Genomic DNA, 23,376 nt, shown 5'->3' on the forward strand with positions numbered 1-23,376 from the left:
TGAGTGCACCAAAGTAGTCCTGAACTGCAAGAGTAGGGAAAAGGAGAAAGGGTTCTGTCCTTTCTTCTGGCAGCTTCCACTCACCTGGAGAAAACTCGTCGTTTTGCTCTCGCTTGCATCTTGTTTTAATTTGCAACACAATTCCTGGATCAACATATTTAATATCTTCAGTGTGAAATGGGCCAAACGGCTCAAATATGAACATGGCTAAAGTTCGATTAGAAAAAATTGAAGAATGTAAACCAAAATAAATAGATCAAATCTGTCTTGGCGTATGAAGACGAGCAAGGGTTGGAGACTATTTAATAAAACTAATGTTGGCTCACCAATAGACATCAAATCCATATGTTTGGTGTTTTCAATATGCATGGATAGGTAATTTGATTGATTTGCATGTGAATCTAGTGGAACTTGAGTAAAATGCAATAAACACATAGTTTGGTTTTGGGCGACAGAAAAGAACTGAACCGGGACGTTGCAGTTCAAGTTACGGTTTTGGTATGTGAATCAAAGAAGAGGAAAGAGTGAGCCGAGCTGGTCTTGCTGAGTTACACTGCATGAATACAAGAAACTAAAACATGTATACACGTAAATATATGAGCGCAGACGCTCCACAATGGTTCCTCGAATCAAACGCCCTCTTATAGAAGATCAGAAACAGAGAGGAACGTACTTGGAAACCCCCACCGTAACAAGAAACGCTCCGCCATTTTAATTCATCTAGTCTAGTTAAATGATACCCATCTGGTTTAACTATACAATAATTGTTATTTTCAATTAATTTAATCCGATTAATCCCTGTTTGCTGTTCCTTTATGGCAATGCCTCTGGCCAATTGCCTGCGGAGCACCCTCGTGCCGCTGCCACGCTCGTTGTTCTCACTGGGAATGGCGACAAGGCGGGGAAGAGGCGTTCGTTTCTCTTCAAACTCGAAGGCAGACGAAGGCAATTTCTCGATACCCAAGTCGTTTTTCTCGGACCCACTTCGCTCTTACCTTTTTTTTTCCCTCTGTGGATATTCTTAATGAAGCTTTCTTTCTCTTGGTGGAAGATGCCAATGGAAGACAACTAACTAGGAACCAAATCTCTGCGAGCAAGAAGAGGGTGAAGGCGACGGTGGACGTAGAGACCAAGGAGATGGGAGCAGATTCTTTGATTGAAATGGTAGAAACTTCATCTCTTTATTGTATTGCTTCTTTTTTCTGTTCTTAGATGTTGGTTATTATTGATTATGGAAATCATGACGAGCGGGTGTTAACTTCTTTTCCTTTCTGGGAGTATGGTTGCTGTTTGCTTTGTACTCAGAATAATGGCAATCTCTCTCTCTCTCTCGCTCGCTCGCTTTCTTCTGTCGTTTCTTACTCTCGCTCTTGTCTTTTTCTTTCTGAACGGCCTATCATGTGTGTGGCACACAGAGTTGGCAACATACGGAGTTCATTTCTTGAAGTTTTATGTTTGATCATGTCATCCCATGCGATGTTCGTGTCGATTTGACTTTCCCTTGTGATGCTACGTAGGGAGTTGCTACTTCTTTTCTCAATATTTTGGGAAGAGCTTGACATTGACTTAACAGTCAATTTGTGAGGGTTGATAATAAGTAACTGAGGCTTGCAATTTGTACTGGGTCAGTTTTATGATGACGAAAGCCTGACGCTTTGAAGTTTGAAAATTCATTAATATGTAAGTTTCTAAAAGATAATTGTTAGTTCACGTGGACGGTGGGTGAAACTTACGTTATTCACAGTTTCACGGAACTCTGTAGCAAGAACGAAATATGAACACGGGCTGTAGGAATCGAACTGAAATGATGAGATTTATCCCTTATATGCATTTCTTCATGAAATGTTACAATTAGGGAGCATCGTTATATTTCCTTCTTTTGCTGCTTATACCACAATCTACTCGTAATGTTCATCTTCTCTGACTAGCACAGGCTATTTTTCCTGAAGAAGCTCAAATTGCCTTTTGCTTGTAAAGGAAAACTGAAGCTGAATGTGCAGAAACTTTTGGCAGAAACTGAATTATGTTACTTTCCTTTCCTAAGAGGAGAAGATAATTTATAAACTTCAGAGTACAGAAAGGGAACAATAATAAGGTACACACGTTAAAGGGGGAAAGGAATGAAAAGGACTTAGTGGAAAAAGTGAAGCTTAATCCAACATTGGGAGAGTGCTTCAGCTCCTATCGCAGTCTGTTGCCTCCCTACCACTTTGATTGCAAGTTCTTGATGTGGTCAGGTACATAGTGCAGCTCCTGTATTTTGTCAAAGGTTGATTGCCTTTTCTTCTTTTTGTTTCATGATAATTTTTTTTGGGTGACTTTGTCAGTGCAATTATATCTAAAAGATTTTATGATACTTGTATAACTGCGTAAAAAACATTACGAGTATTTTAGTTATTGTTCCTTAGCATCATTCTGCATTATAATTTGGTAACTTCTTGGCTTTTTTGTAATATGTGCAGCTTGGAAGCCTCCCTGAGATTGAAGATTTTGCTTTCCACAAGACTAGGAAGTCTACTTCAAGAATACTCTTGAATCTTGATTTGGTTATTTATGTGGAAGTTGGTTTCACTTATTTATGTCTTAAGTAACTTAATGTGCAGACTTGCTTTGCCTATTTCTCAAGTTCCTCATTTTGTATTGTCTGTTCGTTGAAAGTATGGAGGATATAAATCTCTACTCCTCGGGAGTAGACCTCTGGACAGGTTGAAGAAATAAACTCATCTTCATGAACTTGCCACAGGCTCCTATGTCAGTGTAACTAGATTTGGGGCAACTGTAAGATCAGTTTCTTAAACAAGCCTTTCTCATATATGGGTTGTGCTTGTTGAAGGGGAGCTTGATGAGTAGGGTCAAGTTGCCAACTACATCCTTAAGTATTTGAGAAAAGCATCAATGTTCATAGCCCTTTGTTCCATTATTCTGTTCCCTTCTTACTTTTATTATAACTGGGAAATTTAGTTTAAGAAGTATGCAATCATCTTGTAGCTCCAGTTATTGTGCTACCAAAGCAAGAACCAGCGTTCGAACCTTTTCTTTCTCATAGATTGGAACTGGGCAGCAACATGACAAAATGAAATCTGGAAATTTACGGGCAAGTTTATCGTTGGTTAATTATCCTCCTCTGTGAGTTCAAATCTAGGGACAGTAATCAGTATGCAGAAATCACAGATTTAAACAAGACTATGTTCTTCAATCTTCATTTTATCATTGCTAACTGTTTGTTATCATACATGTTGGTATAGGTTGTTAAATTAGATGAAAGAACATGTTTTAGAGTGAAACATGACAGTAGGTGTGCTGCACACATGCTCCCTTGTACTTTCAACCAGCCTTGGAAATGTTATATACATGTCTAAGTTAGGCTGTGATATATGGCAGTGACCTCCTTGGGTACTGGCCTGCTGGGCAGCAAAATTAGGCGTGGCGTTAGAATTTAAGGTTTAGACACCATGTAAGTATACATATGTGTATTTTATATGTACTGTCATACATCATATACTCTTGGTAGTTTGATGTATGATTTGTATATATAAATATATATATGTATGTGTAGGCTTTTATGTTATGTTCTCTTCTTTTTCTGTATTTATTTTCTCATCTTTTTCTTTGTATTTTTCTGTATTTTTTTTATCAGCTCGGAGAACTAGCTGTTGGCTGCTCCCAATGGCTAGATTCCTAACCGTTGGAGCAGTCCCAACAGCTAGTTTCTTTAACCCTTCTTCTTTCCTTTTCTTCTATAAATATGAGACTTGGGTCCCTTGCTTGGCGTGGGCTTTAAGGCCTGACTTTGTGTATCATTTAAGATTTGATACAAGTTTTTTTCATCTCTAGTTTGAGGTTTCTCATTGTGTGACTTCTTGGACTGGTTGGTATCTTCAAGAGTGTAACACTTGAAGTGTTTCTAACTTTCTATCACCAATTATGGGCCTGGTTTACAGGTGGCACTTGACACTTGACATGTTTTGCATATGGTTGCATTTCTACCTTCTGAATAACTTTAGGCTTAGGCTTCTGGTTATTGACCAGAGGCATGGATATTAAGGTTAACTCGATAGTTGTTAGAAATTTATATTCACTTTGGCATTTTACATCTTCATTTACATGGAAACATTATGTTATTTAAAGTTCTTATTTCAATGTGTGCAAAATTGCAAAGACATACATGCATGCTGATATATATATAAATATATCATCCTGATAGTGTGTCTTTGGTGTCTTTTAGTAACACTAGCATTTCCTGGTAATGAAGATAAAGGTCCTCAGTTGGATAGATATCGTCCAACGATATGTTGGCCGACACAAAAAAGACGGCCATGGAAATCAAGGACCAAAGTTCGCACAAAGAATTAATTACACACCAAAGACACCAAAGCGAGTTTATCAGGATGATATATTTATATATCGGCCCTTAAAATTGGAAGATCTACCTCTGCTGCTGCCAACCAGCCATCATCTATGTGCTTCTATTGAACTCCACAAACCTGGAGGCCAAAAGGATTGCGATCAACTCCCAATTGAAGAAGTGAATGAATCGATCAAATTGGTTTACTAAGACAAGCTAATGTTTACCTCTTGCCGCCCACTAGCTACCTGGCTGTAATTTTTTACTGTGAGTGAAGATGCCGGCCATTATCAATGTGCTTCAGTCTTATTCTGCGATCAGGGAGGAACAAAAACAACTTCGATCACAGACATGCCCAGAACAGAGAGAGACAGAGTCTAAACATAATACAGCTAAAGTGCTTTGAATGGGAAATAAAGAGTATTAAAATTCTAGGTTCTTCATAATTGTTTTGGGTTTTCTCATCGATTTAGCATTACATTTGATCCTTACCTCGAAAATGCCAGACATGACTATGAATACATTTTCAGGTTTTCATTTGTTACAAGCAGACAATAGTTTTTGTAATGACAAGATCCCCTTGCTTTGACGATGTATTGAACTGAGGTAAACTACAATTTGTAGAATTATAAATAACGAGCAAGTATTCAATATAACATGTAAAATGACAAACCAATAGATATTACAAATAAACAACATGTGAATACCTCCACAAATAAGCAAATACCGCCATGTAATAGACACGCATTGTTGAGAAATCATGATCAGATTCGTGTGTTTTGAAGTTTTCTCTATAGTGTCCTCTTTCAGTTTTGAACAATAGATAAGCATCGTAATGCTGAAATATTTCAGGATAAAGATGGATTCAGATTCACAGTTGACTTCCACCATGATTCGAAAATTATATCTCCCCCTCACAATTGAAGTGATTTTTTTCCCTAAAACTTTCCTCTATTTGTAATAATTGCAATGGTGCTTAGACATCATTACCATGATCATCAGGTTCGGTGATTGTAATAGTGCATCTCTTGGTATTCTTTCTCCTTTGTCTGATCTGCTCTACCTTGCCTAACTTCTTGCACACATGACTTGGACTGTTCTTTTTGCAAGAATACAAATAAAAAAATAGCCACTTGTAAAACTAGGATAGTGGTCTCCCGTTACATGTTATTTACATCTATATAATGAATAAAACAGGAGCTGAAGAAGGTACAAGAGAAAACGAGATGTTGACAATGAACAGAACAATAAAATTTAAAAGAAAAAGAAATAGTTCAAACTTGTCTTTCTTTTTACAGACCACCACAACATAATTGTTCCTTCTGAGGCTATATCATATGCATCTATAACCTAGTACACTCTTTCAGGCAAGCATAATTTTAGTTCAAGTAAACAAGATGTCATCTCCTTAGTGGGTATTCATTGATCCAACGGTAGTCAATGATGTAGATGTTGATGCCTTCTTAGTCAAATGGTGAGCTAATTCCTGTGGATGCAGCTAAGGTACAAAACCCCCACAGTTGGATTTGTTCCAAATTTCACTTAATTCATGTTCGGTCTCAAGAAATTAGTCTTAATATGTATTGCAAAGCATAATGAATTTCAGGGAACAATAAAGAACCACAAAATTCTGCATCAATTGTACCTGAATGCTTAGAAAGTTGCTTCAATAGAGTAACAGTAAAAAAATTAACAAAAATCCATTAACAAACATCGCAAGCTGTCTCCGACTTCAGAAATGAATAATGAATAAACCATGTTAAAGATGTGCATATTTTGACCATCAAATGGTTGCCATGTTCTGCAAGATGTTAAGAAAGAACTACTTTTCAAGAATTAGTTCAAGCCACGTAAGGTTAGACCAACTCCAATTCACATGTTGCGCCAAAGAATGAAGAGATGTTAACTTTTTGAAGGTGGGGAAGCTTTAATTTGTCCTTGGTGTTGCTCTGGTTATCGACGATCGAACAGAAAAATAAATATCAAGTATTAGAAAATAGGAAAAAAAATATATAATGACTATTTTTCCATTTAATATCAAGTTACACATTTTTATCATTGTTTTTTTTTCTTAACCATCCACTTACTTTAAATAGACTATACTATGTGACTCTACACAACCAAACTAATATGGACACTCATTATAGATATACATATATATATAAAATGTAGGTAACCCCCCATGTGATATTCTCATTCGGTTACTGATTGCTTCGGAATTAAATCTTACACTTTTTGTATAAGTAATTTTGGATTTTTCTCGTGAGAATGACTACACAACTAATTTGGCAGTTGCTGGAAAATGTGACTGGGTCGTTCACCATTGTGGACTGGTCTACGGTCTTCGTCATTTTCAACAACATTCGTTGACCGTAGAGTTCCCATAACGCGGGACTTGCCATCTCTCCGTGTTCTTTCTTTCCCCCTTTCGTCAGTAGGTCCAACTTGTTAGCTTTACAAATTTATTCTATAAATATCAACAAAAAGGCATGTGAACGCTTTGACGCATTTACAAAAGCACGCTACGTTTTGAGAAATTATATTTTCAAATCTAGTTAAGGAAGAACTCTTTTAGCGGGAGGTTATAATACCATCTAAATGAGAGCTCAAGCTCTCCTCCTCCTCTCCGGCCAAATGAAATAAGCACGTCAATTAAGAATTCTTTAAAAAATTAAAGCATGTTTTGGTAAAAATTTAAAGGTGAAGCGCGTTCTTGGTGCTGACTCTTTATCTTTTTCGACTTTGAGAAATTTTCCTGTATGTTTCCCCTAATTTTTAATGTGAGAATGACTTTCTTTTAAGGGTTACTGTATCTTTTTTACCGGGTTGGTAGTGCATGATTAATCGCACTACCGGCCTATAACGTCAAGTATGCACTTGTTTTTACCATGGAAGAACAGAAATGAATATTAAAAAGTTTGTCAAGTGAAAATGAATCTGGGAATGTCCAATAAGGAGGAAATTATCATGGAATTAGCTGCCATATTAATTTACTCTTTTTGAGCATGGAAGATTTGGCCTAACTTTTGATCCTTTCCTTCCCCACTGTTGATTTTATCTTCAAATTGTCTCAAGAAGGGCAAGGCTCTACCAAGTTGATGAATACAACCAATGAGTCAATTGGGTGGCTAAATTTTGCCCGCCAAACCCACAAAACGCTCTGCTCTTTTTGGCGGTGGTGCTCTCATCGCTACAGCAGAAACCTTCCTTCTTGGGAGTCTGGTGCAGCCTGTTATTTTGACCCAACTGTCTAAAACTTTACCTCCGAATTCTGTGGAGTTGTTTCGTCTTCCCTTACAAGATGAAACTACCGGCCTTCAATGCGATAATTTGGCATCAATACGAGCAGAGATGATGCTGAAGCGGCATGGATTCCTATGGTACTGTCCGTCGCCTTGTTAATTTCTTTTTTGTTCTGTTTGATTCTTTTGTGATTACAAATCTTATATTTTGTTGGCCTTTTTGGTGGAAATGGTGACCACCCATTGCTTGAGTCTTTAATGGGAATCATTCTTATCAGTATAGTTAAGAGTTGAAATGGACACCAAGATTTCCTGCATGGCAATTCACAGATACCATATGCAGAAACGTTTCCGATGCCATTTCTGCTTCTGATGATTTACAGTCATCCGTCCGCTAGAATCTTCTCTTTTTCCTCTGTATTTCTTTGTTCTTATTCTGTTTTTCTTTCCTCTCCACCTAGTTGGTATTCTGAATGATAGCCTGAAATGTTTACTTCTTCATGATCCTTTTTTTGTTTAGCTCTTTAATAATGCAAACGAGTAAATCGACGTGCAGAAATGGGATTGTGAAGAAGTCTTTCAGATGGGTCTTCCTGGGCATGACATGGCTGTTGCTCTTGTGAATCAAGCACCTCTAGATCTTGGTTCTCAGCCATGTGCCCCTCTGGTTTCAGGCACAGATTCCTTCTTGTGTAAAAGGCATTGCGATATTCCCTCAAATTCTCCCATCGGTTCTGCTTGCATGAATTTACCTTCTCGAGGCCAGAGCAAGTCTATTCGGATTCATACGCTAAGCAATAGAAATACCAATACTTTCTTTGAATCTGACGGTGCTCTGAACTGCAAAGATTGGCCTGCTTTTAACAATTGGGTATGCTCGTCTCCGGGTTGCATCTCTCCTTCATTTCTGTTATTCGATGAATTGCGTGGTAGTGGCAGCAGCAGTAGGCTAAAAGAAAATGCTTGCTCAAGTTCTCCTACAACCAATACATTCTGTACGTCGAGTCTGTCAGTTCGAACTAATGGGTTGCGAACGTTGAGATGTCATGCTGCAGATATAGAAGCAAGGCATGAGGATGAACCATTCATTGGCTTCATTGAAGAGGCCTGGTCATCATCGTCTGGGTGCTTGTCCCCTTCCTTTATCTGTTTTGATGAGCTTCGCACCAGAGATGCTACCTTTGGTAAATCTCTTGGCATGTGGGAAGTGCAGGTTGATCATTTGTTCTCTCATATACTATCATCATATGAAGTTCTAGAGAATTCTTCTTTTTCCGTGTCAAAACCCTTAGATGAGGAGGCTCTCGTTCTTCTAAGAAAGTTAGCATCCCTTCATCTTGGAACAAGATCTGATGCATTCTCGGAGGTCAGGAAAGTCCAGAGAGTAAATTCCATTGATGGCAAGGAAGGTTGTGCTTCTCTTCCTTCTTCAGAGCTCACTGGTTCAGGGAGTCCTTCTCTGTATGGCAGGACATCTTTCACTGATTCGCTTCCACAAAACCCATTACCAGCTATAGATGAGGTTCCCTTCCCCACAGGTTTGGACAAACTTGAAGGCCTTGAAGATGACGGACCTCTCTTCTGGCCTTTCGATCAAAACTGCTTCAGATATCATGAGCTAAACTGGGACTTGTCTATCTCACCATCTCGTAAGAACAGAGTTGATGCTTGCGTGACTCCAACATTCAGACATGGGAAGAATACCAACTTTCAACTTCGTAGAAGTGCCATTCAGAATAGCAGGAGAAAAAACCAAGCTTGTAGACCTCATGATCACTCTGTTTTCGACTATGATTCGACGAAGGAGGGCAGACCCACTTCAAGTCCAAATGTGCTTGCAAAAATACGGACCAGAGCTAGTATCTGCACTGAGGGAGATAAAATGGCTGCTGATAAACAAACATGTTCTGGTAATTCTCTCCTTAAGATGAAAAATGGAGTGAAATCTCGTCTTGGAGTTCAGATGCCATGACCAAAATAGCTTTTGTAATGTTTCAACTGATGGACGCTGCATGGACAAACCAGGAGAACATTTCAGTGGTGATTTGAGACGTGCGGGTCAGCATGTAGGTCAATTACTTGAACTTGCAGTTAAAGACAGTCAAGTGCTCGTAGAGATTATCTTTTGGCCTATCGTGGAGTCCATGTCTGTTGAGGCATTGGTGGGCATGGAAGAATTTGATGGGCATGAAGGCATCGATAATGAACTAATAGGGAATCAATTTTCTCCAGAAGATTCCACCAGAGAACCTGTGAGTTCAGTATTATAAAGCTGCAGTTTCGATGAGTGAATCTAAAGGTTATAGTAAGAGCTGACCAAAGATTTCTCATCTTTGGTCTAGCATCTTTTCTACTTCTGGGGATGCTGGTACAATGTTCAGGAAATTCGTGCAATGTGGGAGCCTCTAATGAGTGTTTGTTTTCTCGTCGAAATATGTATTTGAAAAGACTTACTCCGAGATATTTGTAGTTATTTAGATGTTCTCACATGGTTTTTCGTTTGAGCAGATTTGAAAACTTCCTCCTAATATTGGTACTGAAATGTTTCTTTTATTCCTCCTAATATTAGTTCTTCCTTGTAAATGCATCTCCTGCGCTACTTAAAAGAGACCTATCGGTTTCTTTCATTTTATCTGTCCTATGTTCCTATATAAGTTCCAATACTTTCTAGCATGTCAGGTATCTTTAAAAACCAATTCTATGTCAAAAAACGAAGGTTAAAACCATCATCACGTGATCCCTGCTGAGAAGTACCAAGAAGTCGGTTAACGATAAGGAAGGAACTACGCCCAGCAAGTTAGAAATAGACCAAATGTATCAAATGCAAAGGCAAGAGCAATATAAAGGGCATGAGCCATAGGTTGATTCCAACAGCTCCCATATTTTCATTTGTAACAAATAGTTTAAGCCCTCAGCTAATGTCATAGCGACAGTGAGCAGGATCTATCGATTCTAGACCTGTGAACAATTGAATTGTAGAGGAAGAAAGAAGTAACCGAGAGAGGAACCTAACCAGTGAGACAGACCAAGTAAGCAAAAACGATGTAGAAAGCTAATAACAAATGCTGAAAAAAAGAATGAACAAGTACCCAACTTCTCCATGCAAATGAATGTCTCATTTATTAATATATGTGCCACCTTAATAAGAAGAAAAGAAAAAATAAATAAACATAATTACCTGAAATAATTATCCATGTAAGCACTAAGTACTTATGCAGCAGCTTGATAAACATATAATACTCCAAATGAGACAACAACAAAGGATAGGAATGTTTGCTTTGCTTCATTATCCATCAACTTTTACTATATTCAAAGAAAAGCTCAGAAAAAAAACGCTTGAATCCAAGAGGATCCGATGAGTATTAACTTTGCGTCATTGTCCTTGAGTTGGAGAAAACTCACCCTGGCCCTTTGGGGTGTTGATCTGGTGCTCCAATGAGAGTCTATCGTCAGTTCTATTCTTGTAGGTGATCTTCTGATCTTCATCTGCACCATAAACAGTGACAAGTGTCACTGTAATTGATGGGTGCACCAAAGTAGTCCTGAACTGCTAGGGTAGGGTTTTGTCCTTTCTTCTGGCAGCTTCCACTCACCTGGAGAAAACTCGTCGTATTGCTCTCGCTTACATCTTGTTTTAATTTGCAACACAATTCCTGGATCAACATAATTAATATCTTCAATGTGAAATGGGCCAAACGGCTCAAATATGAACATGGCTAAAGGTCGATTAGAAAAAATTGAAGAATGTTAACCAAAATAAATAGATCAAATCTGTCTTGGCGTATGAAGCCGAACAAGTGTTGGAGCCTATTTAATAAAACTAATGTTGGCTCACCAATAGACATCAAATCCATATGTTTGGTGTTTTCAATATGCATGGATAGGTAATTTGATTGATTTGCATGTGAATCTAGTGGAACTTGAGTAAAATGCGATAAACACATAGTTTGGTTTTGGGCGACAGAAAAAAACTGAACCGGGACGTTGCAGTTCACGATACGGTTTTGGTATGTGAATCAAAGAGGTGGAAAGAGTGAGCCGAGCTGGTCTTGCTGAGTTACACTCCATGAATACAAGAAAGTAAATATGTATACACGCAAATATATGAGCGCAGACGCTCCACAATGGTCCCTCATCCTCCAACATTAACATCCTTTTAAACGGACAATCCTGAAGCACTTGAAAATGGCGGTTCAGTTGGACAGGAAGCCGCCCACTCTGCATAGTGTGGACGATCTCATACAGCGTGGCTAGGGATGCACCACGTAAAAATGTCAATAACTACCCAACTATCCGCCATCTCTTAGATGAATGGCTGTTCAACACTGAGCAATCCATGCGTGGAAACCCCCACCGTAACAAGAAACGCTCCGCCATTTTAATTCATCTAGTTAAATGATACCCATCTGGTTTAACTATACAATAATTGTTATTTTCAATTAATTTAATCCGATTAATCCCTGTTTGCTGTTGCTTTATGACAATGCCTCTGTCCAATTGCCTGCGGAGCACCCTCGTGCCGCTGCCACGCTCGTTTCTCTCACTGGGGATGGCGACAAGGCGGGGAAGAGGCGTTCGTTTCTCTTCAAACTCGAAGGCAGACGAAGGCAATTTCTCGATACCCAAGTCGTTTTTTTCGGACCCACTTCGCTCTTACCTTTTTTTTTTTCCCCTCTGTGGATATTCTTAATGAAGTTTTCTTTTTGTTGGTGGAAGATGCCAATGCAAGTCAACTAACTAGGAACCAAATCTCTGCGAGCAAGAAGAGGGTGAAGGCGACGGTGGACGTAGAGACCAAGAAGATGGGAGCTGATTCTTTGAATGAAAGGGTAGAAACTTCATCTCTTTATTGTACTGCTTCTTTTTTCTGTTCTGATATGTTGGTTATTATTGATTATGGAAATCATGACGAGCGGTTGTTAACTTCTTTTCCTTTCTGGAAGTATGGTTGCTGTTTGCTTCGTACTCAGAATAATGGCAATCTCTCTCTCTCTCTCTCTCTCTCTCTCGCTCGCTCGCTCGCTCGCTTTCTTCTGTCGTTTCTTACTCTCGCTCTTGTCTTTTTCTTTCTGAACGGCCTATCATGTGTGTGTCACACAGAGTTGGCAACATACGGAGTTCATTTCTTGAAGTTTTATGTTTGATCATGTCATCCCATGCGATGTTCGTCTAGATTCGACTTTCCCTTGTGATGCTACGTAGGGAGTTGCTACTTCTTTTCTCAATATTTTGGGAAGAGCTTGACATTGACTTAACATTCAATTTGTGAGGGTTGATAATAAGTAACTGAGGCTTGCAATTTGTACTGGGTCAGTTTTATGATGACGAAAGCCTGACGCCTTGAAGTTCGAAAATTCATTAACATGTAAGTTCTAAAAAATAATTGTTAGTTCACGTGGACGGTGGGTGAAACTTACGTTATTCACAGTTTCACGGAACTCTGTAGCAAGAACGAAATATGAACACGGGCTGTTGGAATCGAACTGAAATGATGAGATTTATCCCTTATATGCAATTCTTCATGAAATGTCCCAATTTGGGAGCATGGTGATATTTCCTTCTTTTGCTGCTTATACCACAATCTACTCGTAATGTTCATCTTCTCTGACTAGCACAATCTATTTTTCCTGAAGAAGCTCAAATTGCCTTTTGCTTGTAAAGGATGACCGAAGCTGAATGTGCAGAAAGTTTTGGCAGAAACTGAATTATGTTACTTTCCTTTCCTAAGAGGAGAAGATAATTTATAAACTTGTTCAGAGTACAGAAAGGGAACAATAATAAGGTACACACGTTAAAGGGGGAAAGGAATGAAAACGACTTAGTGGAAAAAGTGAAGCTTAATACAACATTTGGGAGAGTTCTTCAGCTCCTATCGCAGTCTGTTGCCTCCCTAGCACTTCGATTTCAAGTTCTTGATGTAGCCAGGTACATAGTGCAGCTCCTGTAGTTTGTCAAAGGTTGATTGCCTTTTCTTCTTTTTGTTTCATGATATTTTTTTTTTGGGTGACTTTGTCAGTGCAATTATATCTAAAAGATTTTATGATACTTGTATAACTGTGTAAAAAACATTACTAGTATTTTTGTTATTGTTCCTTAGCATCATTCTGGATTATAATTTGGCGACTTCTTAGCTCTTTTGTAATATGTGCAGCTTGGAAGCCTCCCTGAGATTGAAGATTTTGCTTTCCACAAGACTAGGAAGTCTACTTCAAGTATACTCTTGAATCTTGATTTGGTTATTTATGTGGAAGTTGGTTTCACTTATTTATGTCTTAAGTAACTTAATGTGCAGACTTGCATTGCCTATTTCTCAAGTTCCTCATTTTTGTATTGTCTGTTCTTTGAAAGTCTGGAGGATATAAATCTCTACTCCTCGGGAGTAGACCTCTGGACAGGTTGAAGAAATAAACTCATCTTCATGAACTTGCCTCAGGCTCCTATGTCTGTGTAACTAGGTTTGGGGCAACTGTAAGATCAGTTTCTTAAACAAGCCTTTCTCATATGTGGGTAGTGCTTGTTGAAGAATATAACTATTTTATATTTATTCCTTCAGTTACCTTGTAAGTTGCAAGTTTTAACACAAACAACACATTTGGTGCTTACATGCTTGTCTTCAAGCTTATCCTCTCACCTTACGTGGGTGAGAAGAAAAATTGATCAAGCCTGATAAGAATACCCTAGATTGGGATTGAATATCCCACTCTTGAGTTGCAAAGTTCATGTGCAGCATTGACTGCCGGTAAATTTGCTGAATAGTTGTTTGGGAGGTTGATGCATAGGGTCAAGTTGCCAACTACATCCTTTAAGTATTTGAGAAAAGCATCAATGTTTATAGCCCTTTGTTCCATTATTCTGTGAATCTGTTCCCTTCTTACTTTTATTATAACTGGGAAATTTAGTTTAAGAAGTATGCAATCATCTTGTAGCTCCAGTTATTGTGCTACCAAAGCAAGAACCAGCGTTTGAACCTTTTCTTTCTTATAGATTGGAACTGGGCAGCAACATGACAAAATGAAATCTGGAAATTAATGGGCAAGTTTAGCGTTGGTTAATTATCCTCCTCTGTGAGTTCAAATCTAGGGACAGTAATCAGTATGCAGAAATCACAGATTTAAACAAGACTATGTTCTTCAATCTTCATTTTATCATTGCTAACTGTTTGTTACCATACATATTGGTATAGATTGTTAAATTAGATGAAAGAACATGTTTTAGAGTGAAACATGACACTAGGTGTGCTGCACACATGCTCCCTTGTACTTTCAACCAGCCTTGGAAATGTTATATACATGTCTAAGTTAGGCTGTCATATGGCAGTGACCTCCTTGGGTACTGGCCTGCTAGGCAGCAAAATTAGGGGTGGTGTTAGAATTTAAGGTTTAGACACCATGTAAGTATACATATGTGTATTTTATATGTACTGTCATACATCATATACTCTAGGTAGTTTGATGTATGATTTGTATATAAAAATATATATATGTATGCGTAGGCTTTTATGTTATGTTCTCTTCCTTTTCTGTATTTATTTTTTCTTCTTTTTCTGTATTTTTTTAATCTTTTTTTATCAGCTCGGAAAGCTAGCTGTTGGCTGCTCCCAACGGCTAGATTTCTAACCGTTGGAGCAGTCCCAACAGCTAGTTTCTTTAACCCTTCTTCTTTCCTTTTCTTCTATAAATATGGGACTTGGGTCCCTTGCTTGGCGTGGGCTTTAAGGCCTGATTTTGTGTATCATTTGAGATTTAATACAAGCTCTTTTCATCTCTAGTTTGAGGTTTCTCAATGTGTGACTTCTTGGACTGGTTGGTATGTTCAAGAGTGTAACTCTTGAAGTGTTTCTATCACCAAGTTTGGGCCTGGTTTACAGGTGACACTTGACACTTGACATGTTTTGCATATGGTTGCATGGCTACCTTCTGATTAACTTTAGGCTTAGGCTTCTGGTTATTGACCAGAGGCATGGATATTAAGGTTAACTCGATAGTTGTTAGAAATTTATATTCACTTTGGCATTTTACATCTTCATTTACATGGAAACATTATGTTATTTAAAGTTCTTATTTCAATGTGTGCAAAATTGCAAAGACATACATGCATGCTGACATCTGCTTACATGTAGGGCGCAGTATGTGATAGTAACATCCATAAACAATTCTTGTGTCCCTTGGAGTGAATATCTGAATTTCCGTTCTCTGCTGTTCTGTAAATGCAGTAGATCACTTTTTATTGTCTGTTTTCATTTAATTTTTTATTTTGAAATTGGAAAATAGTGGCCAGTATTTGCTTTTAAATTTGATTATTTTCTTCTTTAAATTGTAAATCTAGACAACTTATGAAATACAGAATGAGAAAAGCTCAGTGGTGCCAACTAAAATGAATTAAAGGTATTCAGTATGAAGAGTAAAGAAAAATGACGGAAATGCATGTAATGGATGGAATCATTGTCCTCTATCGGTGTAATTTTTTTAATTATAAATTTCTCGTTGCATTTAAATTTTTGTCTGTTACGGTGTTACTTTTTGGACATTGGTACATCTTCCATTTATTTTTTAAATCTTTTAGTCAAGTTGAAACATATGTCCATAATACACTTCTGTAGGACAGGCAGCGGTTTCATCTACATCTCCCCCTGTGACGAATGGGACTGATCTCTCCAAGTCAACAGGTACTTGTCCAAAGATGTCTTGATTATCGTCTACATTTATGGTGTTTTTGAAGCTGGAGACTTGTAAAATTGAGAATTTCTTTGAATAAATTTAACCCAATTTTTGTACTGGAGAATGCTATTCAAATTCCAGCCTCATAAACAGCCAACGTGGAATGGACGTGTTGAGAAGATGAAATTTACCTTTGTTTTCTTGTCATCTGGTAATAGAAATCCATGAACTGGATGTCCTAAATGTTGCATTGCTGCAGTTGGTTTTTGCTAAATGAATAAATTCAAATAGCTAGTTATACAGTTTCCCTTACATAAGTTCTCATAAGGAAGTTGTTCCATCTGGAAACCTCTAATACAAATTCTGTTCAATTTTCCTCAGTCCTTACTGGCAAACTTCTAGCTTCTAGCATAGCCATAGTACAGAGGGTGGTGAAGTTGCTGGAGCCTTATCTTACAGTTATCATCATAATATAATTAATGATTATCTTTCTGCATGTACTAAATTGTGTCTATTAGAAGTCAAACCTCTATCATGGATTTTCTTTTATGCAGTGGAACCACCTGCTGGTTGGCAGGAAATTTTGCAAGGGATTCGGAACATGAGAGCTTCTGAAGATGCTCCTGTAGACTTGGTTGGATGTGAGAAAGCTGGTAGATTTCTGCCAGAAAAGGTATTGTATGCATAACTGTTTCGCATAACTGAATGGTCCATTAATCTAGGATTGGGGTTTTCCCTGCATAAAATCTTGTTGAACTTTTTATTCATAGTTTGGTTAAGCCTGTGTTCAATTTTTTTTGTTTTTGGAATTTGTTGCATTTCATTTGAATGTTTTTCAGTCTTTTTTTTTTCTGAAAATCTTTAAGCTGTCAACCATGAGGCTCAACTTGTGACAAGAACAAACAGAAGTATTTTCAGCTGCACTAGCACCACAATCTTGTTAGCTGTTTAACGTGATTTGTAAGGAAATACAAGTGTTGATATCTTCTTGATGTTGGCAACTGTACTAAAGTGGAGTCCAGGCATACTTCAAATTTTTAATGCAGTATTTTGGCACATTGTCATAAAAATGGTGTCCTAAAAAAAGTTATTCCCTGTTAGACACTGAACTTTGGTCTCCAACTAATAATTTTTTGTTCATATGTCACTTTTTATCTGTTAGACAGTGCTGTGGCCTCTGTGCCTATCCATTAGTCATTTAAAGGAAATAAGTAACCAATCACTTCATTATTAAGAATGCCTCTCATCCTTTTTCAATATGATTACAACGGGATGGTTTGCTGACCTTAAATAATTTTGCAGTGAGTATCTCCACCTTAGTATTTGCATTTTGTATGATTGTTGCTACATTTTCTGCCCAAAAAAAATATCAATAATTTCCTGACCCGATTCAAGTTTCTCATGAATAGCTCATATTAAGGTCCTTGAATGGATGATAAGGTGTTATTGAAGTTGCCTGATAAACTAAAGATTCAATTAACTGGCATTATTTGGATATTTATATACCAAAAATGGCAATTATAGCAGGCAATGACCTTTGGATAGAAATTGCACCAATCCTATATTTCATCGGTAGGGCATTTTATTCACTATTTCTTGCTCTATTCCTATCAGCAAAGGAGATTTGTGGTTCTCATTTCAGCTCTTTTATCAAGTCAAACCAAGGATGCTGTCACTGATGGCAAGTACCATTGTCCTACAAGAACTATGGATGTTAGATTCCTTTTGTTTATTTTTTCACTTGATAAGTAGTTCTGTTTACTTTGTGAATATTCTAATACATGTATGCAATGAGGAGTGCAGGAGCCATTCAACGGCTTCATCAAAATGGTCTTTTGAGTGCTGATGCCATCACAAATGCAGATGAGTCAATCCTTAGAAGCTTGATCTATCCAGTATGTCATTCCACATTTTAGCAATGAGCAAACTTGCATTTTTTGGAGCAAAGTCTGAAAATGCTGGATATAATGTCATGGAATATTTGTGATTTTTTGATAGATTCTACATAATCAAAAGAGTATTTTTGTAACATTCTGAAATTGTTATTTCTTTATCTTCCCCAAGAAAGGTTTAGCGTGGGTTGGAATGACATAGCTCGATGATTAGGTTACTTCAATACAACCAGCGGTCTTGAAACAAATCCCATCTGGTGTAGGCGTCTAGCCCTATCTAGCTAGTTAGGAAAAGCTAAACGATATAGCACTCTTAGGTTGTGCTTCTCTGCGCCTGCTCAGTGTTGCAAGCACTGGAGCATCTTTTATTCTCCATTTTGTGTTACAATCAAGCGGATCTGTTAAAGCAACCTAAAGAACCAAAAAGGTGGTTTCTTCTTCAGCAATATTATTAGTATGGAATTTTGTCTGGGAAAGGAATATATGAGTGAGTTTCCTCTTATCAGGTAGGATTTTATACAAGAAAGGCTGTTTACATGAAAAAAGTTTCTGAAATTTGCCTCTCAAAGTATGGAGGAGACATTCCCAGTTCTTTAGAGGAGTTACTCTCACTTCCAGGAGTCGGCCCTAAGATGGCTCATTTGGTGAGTCATGTTTCTTTTTTTGCATTGTCGTTAGGTCAAAATCTCACAATACTTCTTCCATGTGGATAATTCCTTCGTGCTGTGCAGGTCATGACTGTGGCTTGGGATAATGTTCAAGGCATATGTGTAGACACGCATGTTCATCGGATTTGCAATCGGTTAGGATGGGTATCAAAGCTAGGGTCAACACAGGTGTGACATTATAATTCTATATGGCTTATACATATCTAAAACAAGTTTCCAATTAAGATTTTGTTTGAAAGATCAACTATTCGCAATACATTATATTAGCCCTTTTTCTAAGTCCACGATTAAAATTCTCAGAAAAATATTACAAATTCAGTATGTTCCTTTTTCCTGTGCCTCTCTCGTTGTATGCAAAGTTTGGGTTTAACACTAGCAAAGCTTATATTTGATATATAATTTTTCTCGGTGTTACTGTGTGAGAATATATGTTTGCTTTTTAAACTGGTCCCTAAAGTTTTTTTTTTTTTATCAGAAAACGTCAACACCTGAAGAAACAAGAGTCTCATTGGAATATTGGCTTCCAAAGGAAGAGTGGGCTCCAATCAATCCGCTACTGGTTTGTACACCTCTTTTTGTGCATCGTATTGCTAGTTTGCTTTCTTCAAAGGTCATATTACAACAAGGGCTTACCTTAGTGCTGCTTTATAAGTGAACTGCTTCTTGAAACAATACAGGCTTTATGTGTTTCAATTTTTTTGACATACGAAGATCACAAATTCATACAGGTGTTTATGATTTCTTTGACTAATGAACTTCCATGCAGATTCAAGAAATAGATTTGTTGAACATTTTTGTTCTTTCTTTGACCATTCATATGGCTTCTGTATCGGTCTTATGTTGAGAATCAAATGATTAGGTTCAGACGAAGCCATTTCTCGTTTTGCATTTGTTAAGTGTTTCCTTAAAATCATACGAGGACATACCTCGGTCATTTCTTTTCTATTTAGTTAACAATTCCCATCTGTTTCTGTAGGTTGGGTTTGGACAGACAGTATGCACCCCTCTTCGTCCAAAATGTGGCTCATGTCTTGTAAATCATATTTGCCCCTCTGCCTTCAAGGAAGCGGCTACCAGTCCAGCTTCTAAGGCCAAAAAGGCAAGTCCGAGGAAAAGATAGTGATGACATTTTGGTCAAAGCCTATGTTTCTTCTTTCTGTGATCATCAATTTTTGGAGGTAATCATCGTTCCATTAATCCAGCCATTTTAATTTCGTATCACAATACCATCTATAACACATCCTTTCTGTGTACAGTTGCAGTAGACACAGTTTGTTCCTTAACAGGAGCCTGTAAAATTGTAAATCTTTCAATCTTAATCAGATGAATAATTCTTTTACTGATTAAATTGAAACCTATCCTTTTTTTTCCCTTAGAAAAACTCAGTCCTGTTATTGTCTCTAGAGCTCTATTCAGATAAACAACTCTTATTGTTTGCTGTTGCCCTTTGGGAATCCCTCATTTAGGGTCATCCATGTCTGGACGCTTTTTGCCTCCCCAAGATGGAAGGCCTGATGGATCTTTTGCTTGAGAGGAAGTTGAAATTTGTAATGGTGAAAATTAAAGCATCCTTGTTCAGCATATTTTCATATCTCAGCTAAATAGTGTAGCGTATTTTCCTATATTGACTGAAAAAATAAGGGATCATTGCCTACACGAAATAATTATGTTGATGCAAACAAGTTCGATGCAGTAAAACTAAATACATTGGAACAGAATCAGAACTGGTAGAGTTGATGACCAACTTCCATACCAGATCTGACCCGTTTAAAACCTTAGCTAGAAATGCACGCAGGCACATGCGTCCCATGTTTTGGCTCATTTATTCACATGCACTGCTGTCATAACTACATTGTACATAAATGATTGTCTAGCTAGGAAGAGAAAATGGTTGTCAGTCATGTAAGGGTAGTCTGTTTTTATTAGGTTCGTAAGATTATTTTTAGATGACAATGAAAGACAAAAACTCATGTAATCTTGCCTTTTCATTCAGGTTATTCAGGGAGGCAAGAGTGTTCGGCAGCAGCATGAATAGCAAATTGATGAAGAATCTTTTTTGGGTATTTTGGTTAATTTTGGATCACAGATGATCTGCTTTTTTGTCATTGCAGCTACATAGGCTGTCCAGGAGCGATTTTGTCATATTTAGCCCCCCACTCTTTAACAGAAGCTGCTGGAGTAGCTGGAGATTAAAGAAGATGGAAAACCATCTTAGTATGCATTCTTAACTCTGTAGATTGCCCGTGTTGCTTTTTATATTATTCTGCTGTTTGTATTGAGATATTAGTGAAATCATGTCCTCCGCTGAAGGGCAATGGAGTAGACATGGATAGGTTCTGTGAGTCCTTCGGTTTGAACTCTCGGCTTGCTAATCAAGTAACTTGGCATCAGAAAGTTTACTTGTTGAAGTTGTCACAAAGCATATATTAGTTGCCAATGTTTTTTGGTATCGGATTGGTTTTGCTCACTGATACTGTGTATCAGCTGATGCCCATCTCATTCTAGCTATGCATTATTGAATTTGAACGACCAGATCTAACTCATTGTAATCTTAGCCGGACATTTTGTAGGAAAATCACAGCTGGGTCCAACTAGAATAAGAGTAGAAACAACATGTTTTTAGTTACTTGTTTAACAAAAAAACCTCCGGAATGCTAATCAGAAATTGTGTCTGTGCATGTATGAAAATAAGATAATTGTTTAAAAATAATTACCATCATCATGACCAATAAGAATGCCAACTAGTTGCCTATGAAAAAGTGGGCAAATTAATTTGAGAGAGAAAATTACTAATAGGTAGTTTATTCGGGTATAGTTGAATGTGATGTTTGAAAGTTTTGGAGTCCAACCATTGCATACAACACCCTAACCTTTTGTCATGTAATTCTCAAATGGTGGAATCAACAAAACAAACCGATGTCGACTTTAGTTTTAGCAAGGTTAAATCGGCCCCAAGGACAAGTCTTCCCATCTCACACCGATTTTATTTTCTACTTAACATTCAAGTCACGAAGTGCGCAGCCCATGTTATTATGAATCTCATGACCAGAATTGCTAACTATGAAACTGGTTCGTTGAGATGTATTAATACAAGCCTAGTCGGCTTTAGAAGGTATGTTCTACATTTTATTGCATGCTCCCTTTGAACTCATTGAGGCAGTCAGTAGGATAGGACTCAATTAATGGATGAGGAGACCCAGGTAGTCATTGTGTTGGATAGGTATCGTCTGCCTAACTGCATCTTATCAATTCAGAGAGAGAGAGACCATTGAAAACATCCTTGTGCAAGTTTAAGAACGATGTGCAAATTTGGACCAATGTTTTCATTATTATAGTTCCCATCTAACAGATTTAAAATTTAGGATTTTTATTCGCATCGTCCAAATGTGCATGAAAGAATTAAACTTTTGATGTGTAACCCTAGAGCCGATTGACTATAACTTCAAACCCACCAGATAATTGCATTTCATCGTAAAAATTCAAGAAAACGATTTTAGGATAAGAATAAAAGAATTGGCAAATATCATATGTAGCCAAGGATTCGGATGCACCAAAATCTACACAACTCTTTGGGCACCCTTCCACCTGGCTCTTCATCTTCGAAGGTTTTTATCTCTGCGTTAGGGAGGCCTCCCTTTCAGTCTGCCTCTCTGCTGGGACCTTCGCTCACCAGAGTTTTTTTATCTTTTTATTCCATTTGTGTTTAGTGCAGTTCTACTCCTGTTAATGCTTAAAAATTTTATGCGAACGAGATGTAGACCAGAAAACCAACATGGTGGACATTCCGGCGGCCATCTCGGTCGCTAGACTTACTCTACGAAGGCAAACTTGGGCAGAAGCGAACTGCTGTGAAAAGAAATCACAGATCACTCCTTCCATAGGTCCTTCGCTAATACCATCTATCGACGCACTCACTCATAAAAAAGAGCACAAAAACAAGAATGGGAAAGAAAGTAAGCGAATATGAAAAAATAGTATGCCAACACCCAAGCAATGACGAGATCAAAAGAAAAAATCCCAAAATACGAATCACCCTGATTAAAAAGAAACGAAGAACGGAGGACGACGCCCGTGATGCTCAGAGAATACGAACCAATGGACAACTCTTCTTGTTCTCATCCTGTGACCGCAAGGGGCCACAGTCGGTCGTACTAAGAGCAGTTTCTCATCACTGCATCTTGGGGAAGGAAGTTACGGGTAGTCGCCGTCGGACTCTTCGCCGGATTCAAAAAAGTGGGCAGTCGCTTTCCCAGCACGCTTTGCCGGAAGGCGGCAGCAAATGGTGGTGCGGGTAGAGGACGTTCGCAGGAGGTAAGGAAAACGCGGGCTTCGAAGTATTTCTCTGTTGGGGTCTCTCTAACAAACCCTAAAAAGCCTCCGCTTCAGCCTATTTATAGAGCTACCGGGCGACGACTCGATATCGTTCATGAGAACAGTAAAATGAAAAATCTTGGTGAAACCAGGGTTTACTCTAACCCAATAACATTTGAGTGTGTGTGTGTAAAACTAGTAGTACTGATATGGGCCTGGATCAACCTATTCGAACCGGATCGATGGCAAATCAAATCCATC

At 38.0% G+C, this 23,376-nt stretch overlaps 2 protein-coding genes, 1 long non-coding RNA gene and 1 other non-coding gene across 7 annotated transcripts; 3 read left to right on the forward strand and 1 right to left on the reverse strand.

The window, feature by feature from the left end:
• The first annotated feature begins 806 nt into the window (after positions 1-806).
• On the forward strand, positions 807-21,221 carry LOC116249552 (endonuclease III homolog 1, chloroplastic). 3 transcript variants are annotated; one of them, XM_050076700.1, is made up of 12 exons: positions 807-945; positions 12,304-12,416; positions 13,739-13,799; positions 16,187-16,252; positions 16,799-16,917; positions 17,859-17,925; positions 18,048-18,139; positions 18,643-18,780; positions 18,868-18,972; positions 19,280-19,363; positions 19,781-19,982; positions 20,798-21,221. In XM_050076700.1, exons 1-11 carry the CDS (start codon positions 816-818, stop codon positions 19,922-19,924), a joined length of 1,119 nt encoding a protein of 372 aa, XP_049932657.1. In that variant the 5' UTR covers positions 807-815; the 3' UTR covers positions 19,925-19,982; positions 20,798-21,221. The 3 variants fall into 3 exon arrangements, with proteins under 3 accessions (XP_049932657.1, XP_031478536.1, XP_031478537.1); XM_031622676.2 differs by lacking the exon at positions 807-945 and adding an exon at positions 11,794-12,194 and having other exon boundaries at positions 20,798-21,220; XM_031622677.2 differs by lacking the exons at positions 807-945; positions 17,859-17,925; positions 18,048-18,139 and adding an exon at positions 11,794-12,194 and having other exon boundaries at positions 20,798-21,220.
• On the forward strand, positions 971-2,917 carry LOC116250726 (uncharacterized). The gene is made up of 3 exons (XR_004171487.2): positions 971-1,164; positions 1,934-2,237; positions 2,463-2,917. It is a non-coding gene; the product is annotated as an uncharacterized LOC116250726 (long non-coding RNA).
• LOC116251222 (uncharacterized) lies at positions 7,466-10,095 on the forward strand. 2 transcript variants are annotated; one of them, XM_031625359.2, is made up of 2 exons: positions 7,466-7,725; positions 8,108-10,095. In XM_031625359.2, the coding sequence occupies exon 2, from the start codon at positions 8,171-8,173 to the stop codon at positions 9,557-9,559; it is 1,389 nt and encodes a 462-aa protein (XP_031481219.1). In that variant the 5' UTR covers positions 7,466-7,725; positions 8,108-8,170; the 3' UTR covers positions 9,560-10,095. The 2 variants fall into 2 exon arrangements, with proteins under 2 accessions (XP_031481219.1, XP_031481218.1); XM_031625358.2 differs by having other exon boundaries at positions 8,144-10,095.
• A 1,106-nt stretch (positions 21,222-22,327) lies between the features above and the next one.
• LOC116251909 (small nucleolar RNA snoR145) lies at positions 22,328-22,472 on the reverse strand. Its single transcript, XR_004171958.1, has one exon. It is a non-coding gene; the product is annotated as a small nucleolar RNA snoR145 (small nucleolar RNA).
• Between the last annotated feature and the right edge of the window lie 904 nt (positions 22,473-23,376).

Source organism: Nymphaea colorata, chromosome 3 (genome assembly GCF_008831285.2).
Source record: "Nymphaea colorata isolate Beijing-Zhang1983 chromosome 3, ASM883128v2, whole genome shotgun sequence".
NCBI classification, from domain to species: Eukaryota; Viridiplantae; Streptophyta; class Magnoliopsida; order Nymphaeales; family Nymphaeaceae; genus Nymphaea; species Nymphaea colorata.

Bases quoted from the DNA above. Each gene is read 5' to 3' on its own strand.
- LOC116249552 (XM_050076700.1), top strand. From the start codon at position 816: ATGGCAATGCCTCTGGCCAATTGCCTGCGGAGCACCCTCGTGCCGCTG. The intron at 946-12,303 runs GCAATTTCTCGA...TGTTGGTGGAAG, and splicing joins AAACTCGAAGGCAGACGAAG to ATGCCAATGCAAGTCAACTA. The intron at 13,800-16,186 runs GTATACTCTTGA...ACACTTCTGTAG, and splicing joins GACTAGGAAGTCTACTTCAA to GACAGGCAGCGGTTTCATCT.